The 12,840-nt window shown below is 41.6% G+C and overlaps 1 protein-coding gene across 2 annotated transcripts in view; it reads left to right on the forward strand.

The window, feature by feature from the left end:
* The window catches only part of JARID2 (jumonji and AT-rich interaction domain containing 2), a 123,988-nt gene that overhangs the window by 91,392 nt on the left and 19,756 nt on the right, over positions 1 to 12,840 (forward strand). Inside the window, exons 6-8 of one of the 2 annotated variants that reach the window (XM_026842421.1) lie at positions 1,658 to 2,675; positions 6,821 to 7,320; positions 12,466 to 12,558. In XM_026842421.1, the coding sequence (XP_026698222.1) occupies positions 1,658 to 2,675; positions 6,821 to 7,320; positions 12,466 to 12,558 (1,611 nt within the window). The remainder of the gene's footprint in view (positions 1 to 1,657; positions 2,676 to 6,820; positions 7,321 to 12,465; positions 12,559 to 12,840) is intronic. The other variant, XM_026842423.1, reaches the window with a different exon arrangement.

Below are 12,840 nucleotides of genomic sequence, written 5' to 3' on the forward strand. Positions count from 1 at the left end.
TGCCTCAATTTCAAGGGAAATGGGTAAATGCATTTTTGTTAGCAAGTGTTTGCTTTCCAGATAATACCTCATAAATCTTTGAAAAGCTCAAGGTAAAAATTCGTGTCATCAGTAACCTGGATTTTCCTTAAGCATTTCTGCCATGGAAGCACAGGACAGAAAGAATATGGATGGGTTTTAAAAGAGTGTTACTCCTGCTCCAGCTTCTGGAGCATAGAGGAGAAAACACAGAGTAAATGTGTGTATACACATACATGTGTGCATATGCAGAATCCTCAGGTTCCAGTACCTCTTCCACAGGTCACTTAATGCAAGACCATAACGTGATCTTTTCAGTCTCTACTTGATCACTATTTTGTACCATTTTATCTCTATAAGTGACTACACTTCTTGCGTTTATTTGAGAGAAGCTGCCATGCTTACTTATTTGGCATGGATTTTGAAATCCCAGAGGAAAGTATTAAAACTTTTCAGGAGTGGTGTTATTCACCTAAGCACTCATGAGGGGTGATTGTACTGTATGCCTTCACTTTGAGCACTTTTATCAGTGTTCCTGTTTTTTGCATGTGTTTTTGCACACTCACAGTAGTCTAATGTGCTGAGAAGAGAACATTTAAACTTGTTTAAATGCTGAAATTCGTTTGAGGTTTAACTTAAACTTAATTTTCTTAGTAGTGGGGCTTAGCTTTGGCAGTGCTGAGCCGTCACAATTCCTCTTGAAGCTGAGGGTTGCATTCAGTGCTTAACATGTCTTATCGTTAAAATACAAATTTAGATTTCATAGCTGGGTTTAATTTTCCAACAGAAAGCAGTGGAGTCTAACAATTCTAAGTTGCAATGACACATTAGTGAGGGATGAATATGAAGTAATAAAACATGTCAGCAAAATTGCCCAGATATCAAACTTTTAAAAAGTGCATTGAACTGCTATATACAGTTTTATTACAAATTAATGACTTCAGCAACAAGATGCCTCCCAAGATTTAATAAGTATGACAGACTGGATCCTTCATGACGTCCTGATCAGTTGGGTGCATAATGTGTTCAAGGTATCTTTTTATAGGTATGTATGTATAGATAGGAGGTTGTTTTGAATCTCAGTGTATGTTTTTAGCAAAACATATCCATTCCCGTTAGAGTAGATAGTACATGTTGGCTAGTTCGTCTTCTAAGTAGTAGTAAACTGTGTGTGCACTTAAGGGAAGTTGAGTGGGAGAGAGTGAGCATTTGAGGGCCAGAAAAGGGGATGATGCAATTATTAGTTTCTAGATTAGACTACCTGTGCTTTTGTGATAGTGTAACAGGCTTTCTGGTAGACAAGGAAGGGGGTAGTGTAAGCAAGGGACGTAATGCCAGAAGCTTGTATCCTCCAAAAGCAAGATTTGCTTTCTGTGGACTTTTTGTTGTTTGTTTTGTTTGTTTTTGTTTTTTTTTTTAATATTTCTATTTTATTTTTTTATTCTAAATATCCAGTCTCTCCTCTTGCCTGGGTAAAATCCATTATATGAAGATTGTACAAAGGGGCCAGGAGTCAGGACTGCAGAATATGGTTGTCCAGCAACAGGGACACTGTGGCTGAGTGGTAACATTATTGATTTACTTTTCTGTTTTCTGTTTCCTTCCTTCTGCTCCCCCTGCAACACCCCTGGCATTACAGGTTTCTAAAGTCAATGGAATCACTCGAATGTCATCTCCGAGTGCAAATGCAGCCAGTGCCAAAAAGATGAGAGAAGTCAGACCTTCACCGTCCAAAACTGTGAAGTACACTGCAACAGTGACAAAGGGAACTGTCACATACACCAAAGCCAAGAAAGAACTGGTCAAGGAAACCAAACTAAATCACCACAAACCCAGTTCACCTGTCAACCACACAATCTCAGGGAAAATAGAAAGTAGCAATGCAAAAACCCGCAAACAGGTGCTATCCCTTGGAGCATCCAAGTCTAACAATACCGCTGTTAATGGTGTAAAAGTCAATGGCAAGTTGAACCAAAAGACATGCACTAAGGAGGTGGGGAGACAGTTAAGGGAGGGGCTGCGCAATTCGAAGAGGAGGCTGGAAGAGATGAATCACATAGATAAAATACAGTCGCCCACCAAGAAAATGAAAGGGGCCGTCAACTTGGCAGAAGCTGCCAGCAAAAAGGCAGCCATAGAAAAGCCTTTGCTGAATGGACACCTTAAAAAGGAAGTGCCAGAGAAGAGTTTGGAAAGAAATAGGCCGAAAAGAGCCACTGCTGGAAAGAGTACGCCAGGGAAACAAGCACATGGCAAAACTGAAAATGCCTCCTGTGAAAATCGTTCTACCTCTCAAGCGGAGTCCTTGCACAAGCCACAAGACTCAATGGGAAAGCACGAAAAGGGCAGTAGTAAGTCTGGGTGGGGGATGCTGGGGGAGATTCCCATCCTTAGGCCCTCCACCAAGGAATTTCATGACCCACTGATATACATTGAGTCAGTCCGAGCTCAGGTAGAGAAGTATGGGATGTGCAGGGTGATTCCTCCTCCAGACTGGAGACCTGAGTGCAAGCTAAATGATGAAATGCGGTTTGTGACACAGATTCAGCACATACACAAGCTAGGCAGACGCTGGGGACCCAACGTGCAGCGGCTGGCCTGTATCAAGAAGCACCTCAAATCTCAGGGCATTACAATGGACGAACTCCCACTCATAGGTAAGGGCTGTGGTTTCATTGGCCTTTTGCCGCTCCTTTTTAGTGTCCATATACAACTTTATGCTCCATTTACATTTATGCTTAACTGAACCCCTGTTCAATTACCACTGCAGAGTTCTGGATCTCTCTCTTTATCCATCGGTCAGGCACGATGCAGGTAGGTTGTTGGAGAGCTTTCCCGGGAGACTTTATATTGCAACTTTCCTCCTGCCAGATGTTACTTCACCCAGGGAAAAAAATGCTACATGGGGTCTTGGTCTCCACATTTCAGGATCTTCTCCTTTCCCTGCTGTTTATTTTTGTAGGTAGTACAAGTACAAATATTGATAGCCTCTGTTTAAATGTTGCCTCAGAATATTTTTCGAACCTTTCCAAACAGGTTGCAGTGTTGCCAAGCTTTAATACAAATATTTTTTCCCCCCTTCTTTTAAAAGCATTTAACCAAGGGGGAAAGAAAATATCTCTGAACTGACTTCTATTCGGGTACTCAGACACTTAAAATCACAAATTTGCAGTGACCTGCTGACATTTAACAACCATTAAGTGTCAAGAATAGGCAGTAAAATGTGGTTGATTGCAAAATGGAGGTTTCATTATTTCTCCCAGCAGGTGTCTGCCAGGGCTAATGCCTGAGTGAGAATCACTTATTTAACAGAATTCTTGGTTTATGGTCTGCTGTCAAATATGACACGTGACAAAAATGTGACAATAGTTTGTAAAAACATGACAACAGCAGCATACAAATGAACTATTGAATGAGCCACCTACATCTTTACTGCCTTTGCAGACATGACATAGTAACAAACTTGTGGTTTTAATTTTTCTTAGCCCTTCCCTTTGTTTTTGAAGTGTTTTGAGTCAGAGCTCACAGAATCTACATGTTGTGACTTGAGGCTAAAGTTTTGCCTTTGAGGCATTATCCGATCAGAGGCAGCTATCAACGCTAGTTGGATTAAAGGACACACTTTTCTGTTTAAACTGTTCACAATGCTTTTTTCCCTCCAGTTTTCAAACTTTATTTTATATCACATATGGAATTGTGAATGCATAAAAGCACAGAAAGACATTGCAGAGTTTATGGTGAATTGATGCAGGGCGCAACAGAGAAATGACAGAATTTAAGGAGGAGAAGCGAGGGTTAGCACTCTGTTGCAAGATCTGTGCAAAAACATTCAAGAAAATCTGAAAATTAAAATCACTCAAGCAGCAATAAGTGAACATTTTGTATGCCTAATGTATGCAATGGTTGTATGCTCATAGAGAAGAATAATGAATTAAATTTACATTGGTGAGAGAGAAGAAAATGTGCAAGGCAGCTCGATTAACGCTTCTGGAACAATGTTAACTTTTTAATGAAATACCTTAACTCGGCATTAAGATGGCATTACTGTTAATTATTTGTATTATTTAAGCACCTAAGAGCCTAATTAATAGGCATGGATTGTATTCTGCTGGGTGCCATATAACCAGTGCAAACAGTGGTCTCTTATAAAATTTGCATCCTATGTATCCTTTCTGCAGTTCATTTCCTACCTATCTTGTGTTTAAAATTAAAAACAAAATGGAGAAAAGAAGCTGGAGATCATCAGTATACAAAGATGAGAAACCTGTTCTTTCCAGCAGGAAAGATATAAAATAATCTGTGGTGATAAGTGCACGCTTATTTAAGTAGACATGTATGCATATCCCTCCTTTCAGGGCCAAATCACATTTCCATTGAAGTAAGTGGGAGTTTTGTCAATGACTTGTGTAGTGCCAGCATTTGGTATTAACTGCATACCTGAAGATTTAAGATTATTTTTTTTCAAATGTGCTTGCTCATAAGGCAATTAAAAAATATTCCCAAATTAGTGAAATTAAGACAATTTAAAAAAAAAAAAAAAAGTCAGATGCTATTTCTGCATAACGTGTGCCAGGTCTCCTATTTAAGCCATTTTGCTATAGGTGCTTATAAATGGGTTAAAACTACTTACATGCTTAGGTCAGTACTGGGAAACATCAGCCTGAGATATAAATGCTTCCAAAAGTTATGACTGTGTGAAATGGAATTATAATTCAGACCATTTTGTAAACCTTTGCTGTAGCTGGCCCTATGGAGGATTTGCCAGATATGCAGAGGCTCCAGTTGAATGATGTGCTACCCAAGCTCTAATATTCTGGAGTGATTATGAGCGATCGTTCCATGATGTGGGAGAAAATTGCGTTTCTTAAATAGCTCATAAACAGTGTCAAAACTTGGACCTTAAGCTGGGTATGCACTCTTTGTCCCACTGGAGAACACGTATAACATTAAACCTGGACGAAACTTCTTTCAAAGTTAGGAATATGTTACTCAACTTTATGTGGGTCACTGAATCTATTGGGATGGAAAGCTATCTTGAATTATGCCTTCAGCTTATTTGTGAACTGTGCATATAAAACACTAGACCAAAAAAGTAACAGCATGTAATGAAGGCCAGCTTGAAAGTTATTTTATGGGGAGGATTAAAGAGGAAAGGAAGAAAACCTTTCAAACTTGTTTGGTTTTTTTTTCCCCAATGGTGTTTACCTTTTCTCAGCTTTAAGACTTAACCATTTTGACACCACCCCCCACCCCCAATTACTAAATTGGATAAATCTGCTGCCCTATGGCCCTGCCCTCCACTCGTGTTGTATGTTCCTCAAAGCCTTACCCTTGGTTTTGGCTGCAGCTGAAATCCTTTCCTCTCTTCTCACACCTTTGCCCACCGCTGTGTGGGTCAGTATTAGTGAGCAGCTTCTGGTGCTGCTCTGCCTCGGTCGCAACCTTTGTCATCCCAAAATATTGCACCCAGGTTTACACCGCTGAGCTTCCCTCCTCACTGGGTAGGCACAAGTGGTGGAAGAGGGGAAAGCAGAGGGAAGAAGGAAAATTGGGATCAGCTGTGAAGCATCTGAGATGCAGCACAGGGTAGCTGAAAGAAAGTAATACTGCTTGCTCTAGCATGGAAGATGATATGGCTGGCCGTTAAGATGCTGTAGATCTGCATCCAACAGTAAATATTTACCTTAACACTGCTTCTTGCACTTCTCTGTTGTATAATAGCATTTCTAGGTGCTGTGAAACAGCTATGGCATAATGATTTTTTACTTTGCTCAAAGGGAAAGGTAAAGGAGAGACAGTGTGGCGGCAGCGATGTTGATGCGAGTTTTCTATTAATTCTCTTTTTTCCTTCAGCAGTGCCTTATTGAATTGTAGGTGGTCTTCGGTCTGTTTCTTCACTCTTTCTACTGATGATTTATTTCTGTGCTTTGAGAGTATTTATGTTTCTTTTATTGTTCCTCATCCATTTGGCTGCTTTTTATGCTGCCGTTTGTAAAATCCTCCATTTTTATTTTTTGACTGGAGTGTGAAATGTGCTAGTCATCTTAAAACATACAAAAACATAATGGAGTATAAAATATGGATGACCTCAAACTGGAAGAATAATGTGTCTGGAACTTTTTTATGCAGTTGCAAGGCCCCAACCACAAAACCCCACCTCCCTTGGGTATTTTAAAGGATTTTTCTACCTGTAGTGAAATTAATGATGTTACTGTGCTCCTTTTAAATACTAGCTGTATTCAGTTAGCTAGTTAGTCTGTATTCATGCAAACATTAGATAAACGAAGTTTCACCTCCAGAAAGAATAGGTACTTGTCTTTTTGATTACCAGTACCCATCTTGATACTTGTTTTGTTTCTTCCCACTGTAAACCAGATGTGGAACTGGTGACAGACAGGGGGAGGGTGGGAGCAGGTGGGCTTTTAAAGAGATGGGCAGCTCTTGTCTCCCCAGCAGCTGGCTAATGACCAGGGGAAAGACATGTGGAGAGATAGTTGGGGATAATCTGAGAAGGGAATGAAACTTAAGGAGGAGAGCAAATTTAACCCTAAGGAAGGCTACTGCAAATAGCAAAATGTGATCTGCTGAATGCAAAACAGTGGTGCGCACCCATCTTTAGCTGGAGGCATACAAGACAGGGACAATCTTGCTCCGGTGCCCAGGTAACCAGAGCTGTATGGGTGGCACGTTCCTTATGCGCTCAGCCTGGTAGCGCGCTTTACATGAGCTGCCCACATCTTTCCTAACCGGCTTCTGTGTTTCCCTTTCTCCTCCTCTGCTGCCTGGCGCATGTGGACTCCAGGAGGCTGCGAGCTTGACCTGGCCTGCTTCGTCCAGCTGATCAACGAGATGGGGGGGATGCAGCAAGTGACTGACCTCAAGAAATGGAACAAGCTGGCAGACATGCTGCGCATCCCCAAAACTGCACAGGACAGGCTGGCCAAGCTGCAAGAAGCCTACTGCCAGTACTTGCTCTCCTATGACTCCCTCTCCCCTGAGGAGCACAAGAAACTGGAGAAGGAGGTCTTGCTGGAAAAGGAAATTTTGGAGAAGAGGAAAGGACCTTTGGAGGGACATTTGGAGAATGCCTACAAGTTCCATTCCTTGCCCCGGTTTGAGCCCAAAAACGGACTCATCAACGGCGTGGTTCACAAAAATGGCTTCCGCAACAAATTAAAAGAGGTCGATGTCCCACTAAAGACGGGCAGGCGGCGGCTCTTTGCTCAGGAAAAGGAGACCACGAAGGAGGACGAGGAGGAAGAGGAGGGAGTTCTTAGCGACTTACACAAGTGTATATACAAGGTAACAAGGCAGGCTCTGCCGATTTTGTTTAGCAGAACTGATGACGCTGTCGTTTTGGTGGCATCTGGGTGCAAACCCCACCAGCTGCAGGGAGCCAATGGGCTGCAGTGCCATCCCCCAAGGCAGCAGCGCAGCCAGCAGCTATCGCAGCCAGACGGTTTGGTGTCTTTATCCTCATTTCTCTGAAAAAGCTGGAACAAGTTATTGTCATAATGAGATGTGCTGGGCTCTGCCTCCCTTCATCTCCTTATGAGAGGTTCCCTGAATAGCTCTGCTCAATTATCCTTGCAGACACAGTTTTTATTTTCATTTTCTAGTGACATTTGAAGTAATGTTTTGCTTTCTCATTCCTTCTTCTTGCAAGTCTCTTGTTGAGCAAAGTAGTGCTCCACATCAAAACTAACATCACTAGAAATACTACTACATTTAAAAAGGGCAAATTGAAATGCAAACAATATTTTCATCCGTGATGCCAGAATTTGCTCAGCACTAGCAGTCACACGGACGCTTAGTCCTCCACATATCAAGTACATCCATTTACGAAGGAATGCTGACTCTTTCACTGTATTTTATTTGGCAGTCTCCTACTCTGGAGCAGGACTTGGCACTGTAACTTGCAGCGCAGTTTTGAGTTGCACTGAATTGTGTAGCCATGCTCTGAGAGAAATATAGCATTGAGTGTCTGTGCCCAGTATAGGAATATGCTGTTCTTCCCCTTCCAATCTCTTCCATCACCAGGAAATGAAGCCAGATAGCCCAAAGTGGCTTATTGTTAAGCTATTTAGGGACTGCATGAGCTCATGACTTGAGCTTTAAAAGCTTGCTTCAGGTTTCTTTTTCAGCCTGTTATGATTTGTTAGCCCAAAAATTCTTTTTTACTCAGGGACTCCGGCCTCAATCCTGCCTTTGAAAAGCAATCTCTTTGCCGTGCTGCTGTTGGAGAGAAGCTTATCTAATGACAGCAGCATTTGTGAACAGTGAAGTGACATTTCTTTGCCTAATATCCTGTGCTTAATGATGTTAAATGAAAAATATTATATAATTTATGCTGACTGCTGTATGAATGAACAACCTCAAATTAATGAGGAAATGCCTCCATCTTCTTTTCCAGTGCAAGTCCCAAGTTAGAGTTTAGACGATACAATGTAACTCAAAAAGCAAAATTGGCATTTGTGATAAGTAGGCCAATCAGACTTGGAAAATAAAAAAAAAAGCAAAGCACAGCCAGTATAACTAGCCTGAGTCATCTGAGTCCCAGGCTTTTATCCCAAAAGGCTGAGAGCTCCCAAATTGCTGCTGCTGCCCAGAAAAGCACTTGGCAGTACTGACAGCATTAGACCCTATATGAATCCAACAATACCTGGTAGAAATACTTTTGTTCTGAGCATAGAAGCTGGTAGAGATGAGCATCACTGGGCCTGTGTGCCAGGGCTCTCCCCACCCACCAAAGCTGCTGCAGCGCATGGAGCAGCTCAGTCAACACCTCATGTTGTCTGCTGTGGTGCAGGCAGCTTCCTGGACACTGGGATTTGCCCATTTGAATCCCATTCCACTCTCATCTGCAGTGCAGAGACTGGGGACTGCTGTCATGGGAAGTGGACTGGGGAGAAAACAGGGGAAAGCAAATCTGGTGGGTTTCTGGAGGGATCCCTGCTGTGGAGTGCCCTGCAGGATGCCTGGTCAGTCTGAGTGCAGAGAGGTGCATAGCTTCATCTTTACAGCACCTGGGGGAAAACCCTGGAAGGACTGACACATGAGAACTGGTTATGGCACTCAGAGGAAGCTTCAAGATGTAGAAATAAGCAATTATGCAACAATCTTGATATACCAGAGTAACCCACAAGACTTGTAAAATGACTGTAGTTCATCGTTAGGCTTTTTAGTAAGACTGAGGTGAGGTGGTGCTGGTTTAGGGATTTAAGCAGAGGATACTTCATGGCATTTTATGAAACAAGACTTTTCATCCTGCATTCTCTGTTTTTCTTGAATGATGGTATCCTTGTGTGCATGTGTCTGTGGAGGGAGGAGTGTTCTTTACCTATTAACATGTTTCTGAGAAAATCTAAATTTTGTTTTAAGAGAACATATCCTCATGTTACAGTTTCCACAGATGATGGGATTGTCATGGCTGCTTTTTAAAGCACACTACTAATTCTAATAAAAACAAAACCACACACAAAACAAAACAAAAAAAACCCACCCCTTTGATAAATGGCTAGGTCAATAGATTGAGGGCTGGAGGAGAACATCATAATTACATGGCTGTAGTCCAGTTTAGGCCATAAAGTCTATGCTTCAGACCATGAAGAGGCCATACATTTAGGATTTTGCACAGTAATTTCTTCAGTCAGCACATGCTTGAGCTGAAACATGTTTTTAGAAAGAGACATCCAGTCTTCCAGGAGCAGTTACCACCATATTACATGTCAAGGTTAGAGTAAATCTCCTTTGTATTTGGCTGACTTTTTGCCAGGGCTCCCAAATTATTTTCAGTGTTGCTTCTTTCTAGTCTGTAAGGCCTGCTGTGCTTTTAAGTGAGTGCTGCAGGCTGCTACACTTGCTTTCTTTACTTCTAAATGCATGGCCGTTCTACCCGACTAATGAAATGTCACCGCTTTTAAGTACGTGAAGTAACCTGCTGCAAGATTTTCACTCTTCTTTCCCTAATTTTAGCTCAGAAAAAACTTTAAAAGTCTGTATGGGAATTGACTGAACGCAGTATTTGTTTCCATATGGAACAAACTGAAGTCTTGTTAGCAGATCTGTTAAAGGGAGACACAGAAGAAATCACCAATGCAAGTCTTGTCAGCCCTCACATGAAAGTGTCCCAGAAACCCCATGCTGAGCTCTCTGCAGCTGGGGACTTGGCATTTTTGGACTTTGCTTAACAGGAGTCCCCCCTTCCCGCCTGTGGCTATTGAGAAGTCTCTGTTTTCTGCTCATATTTATTGCTTTTCTGCTCATATTTATTGCTTTAATGTCTTTAACATTTGTAGCATTGCAGTGTCCTTCTCTGTGCCTTCCGTCCTGTCTTAGTGTTGGTGGTGGTGATACTCTGTGTTGGCTCTCATGGCCAACACAGTGGCTGTGGAGAAGAATCAGGAGAGGAGATAGGAAATTTTGTTCCTTAAACCTTCCTCATGTTGTTGCAGCAACAGACACTCTGCTCCGTAGCTTGAAGCTCCCACGAAAGTTGTTGAACTATAGAGATATTTTTGAGGGTGTTGAAAAGGGTATTTTACTCTTCAGCAATTCATTTTATGTTCTAGTTAAAATATTTCAGCATTTTAAATTATTTTTTGAGTTGGCATTAGAAAATTTTATGAGATCTTTCAGATCAAAAAAACCCAACCAAGCAACAAAACCCCCTCAATCATTACAATTTTTTGGAGGCTAAAAAGATACCAAATTCTTGATAGAGGAAGAAATGGGAATATGCATTGTTAAAGGACTAAACTGTTCAGTTTTTCCACTTTCTTTTTCTGTGCTCACTGCATATCTAAAAAATGGAAAGATGTGGTTAATTTTGGAGGATGAGGCCTTTATTCCTATTTTTCTGTGTAAGACGAGAGGAAGAGGCAAGTAACTGAAACGAGAAAGCTGTTGCAGAGCGTGTGTTGGTTTGCAGGCAGTGAAGTCTGTGCTCAAGTTTGATGACTGTTGGTGCGGGCCCTGCACTTTACGAGAGGGTTTGTTGTAAAAGGCTGCCTCAATAAATGATTCATGAGGGCATTAAAAGATGAAGGAAATTGCTTATTGTATCACAGAGCATCCAACTCTGAAGTTTATGGGAATCAGAGGGCCCCAAGCCCTGGGCATTTCACAAACTTTTTTTGTTACAGCTAATTATGCTGCCTTCAATTTAAAAAGTGACAATGTTACAATTGTAGGAGCATGGCAAAGTGATAGACTTGGCCTCTGGGGGAAAAGCTGCTTGTATAGTTGTTTGTAGTTTACTCGTGGGCATAGTTCTTAAATAAACTAAACACGAGGAAAGACTGAGGCGGTTTGGCAAATCTGTTTCATAATTGAAAGACTAGAAAGGTAATATTCGGAGTAATAAAACGTTCATTTATATGGAGTTTTTAAGTCTGTGGTTGCTCAGATGGGCGACTAGTGGACACAATGGAAATTAGAGGAAGGAGCAGTAGATCTGGCAAGGGGGCAAAGATATTCCTAACTTGAAGTTTGCAGAGTGATGCTGTGTCTGCCTGCAGCAATGCCTGCCAGCCAATATGGCCACAGCTTCCCAGGATATTTCTTCAGCCCTGGAGCAGTGGAGGTGATAGGGTTGTCCCTATCTGGGCATACCAGTATGTCTGGGCTGAAAGGAGCAAGCGGGTTCTCCGGCTCCTGCCTTCAGAGCCTGCAGAGGATGCCTTCCAGAGGATAAGGTATTAGCGGTATGTGTGAGAGCCAGTATCCAGAAACTTAGGTGTAGCTCAAGCAGAAAACCAAGTCAGATTGTCTTCTCATATAGCTCCTGCAGCAGTGCCAAGAAAGAGTGAACTCATTTGTCAATTTTACTGTGTTTTACTGTTCTTAGCCATGTAACAATAGGTCCTGGTTCCTTGCATTTGAACTGCTTTTATTGAAATGAGCATAACTCATTTCTCTAAGCAGGTGATTACAGTAATCTTGGTAAACTTTTTGTGACCCCCTTCCATCACATATATTACCAGTTTGATGCTGAACATTCCTGTGAATTTCCCAAGTGTCTTTCTCTGTGTGTAGAGAGCATAGCCAAGTGATTCTTTGATCACATACTGGATTTGATTGTAAATTGCAGGTAGGGTTCCTTACTTTGCAACCTGTCATAGAAAGCTGGCCCATGTCCATCTTCTGTATGTATCAAACACAGATCATTGTGCTGGACAAAGCAGCATATGTGGCCTTCTGAGAACATTCAGTTGGCCTTTTAGGTGGTTGGTTTGTTGATTCGATGTGATTAAATTTCTGTGTCTTTTGAGGTATTTTCCCTCAGATAGGAAATGAGATTTAGACCCACATGTGTTCTGGAGACATTGTCCTCTTTCCCACTATTGTGATCTGGGATTGAGCATATAAGGAAGAGAGTGAGGCCATGGGGAATGGAGGCATGTTTTTTTTTATTTTCACTTTTGGTTTTATTTTCTTTTTCCACAGGGTAGGTCTGTTTCTTTAACAACCTTCTACCGAACAGCAAGAAACATCATGAACATGTGCTTCACAAAGGAGCCCACAGTAGCTGAAGTAGAGGTGAGGACGACACAAGGAGTGGTAGAAGTTTTTATTTCAGGGGATCGCGTATGGAGACTCAGTATAGTTGATGTTCAGGAATTATTGTAAGCACTATCTGGTGTGGGAGAAAAATAAATGGTTAGATACACATGGTACTGATTCTTCCTTTTAAAGTTTTTTGACATTTTTAATAAAGGTGTTGGTGAACTGAAGGAGAGAAATAAGTCTTAATCTGTCATGTGCTAAAGCACAGGAGCCAAGAGGATCTAAATTCTGTCTTCCCAATTCATTGTTACTTTT

The sequence above is a fragment of the Athene cunicularia genome, assembly GCF_003259725.1.
Source record: "Athene cunicularia isolate RWA chromosome 2 unlocalized genomic scaffold, athCun1 chr2_part1, whole genome shotgun sequence".
Taxonomy (NCBI): domain Eukaryota; kingdom Metazoa; phylum Chordata; class Aves; order Strigiformes; family Strigidae; genus Athene; species Athene cunicularia.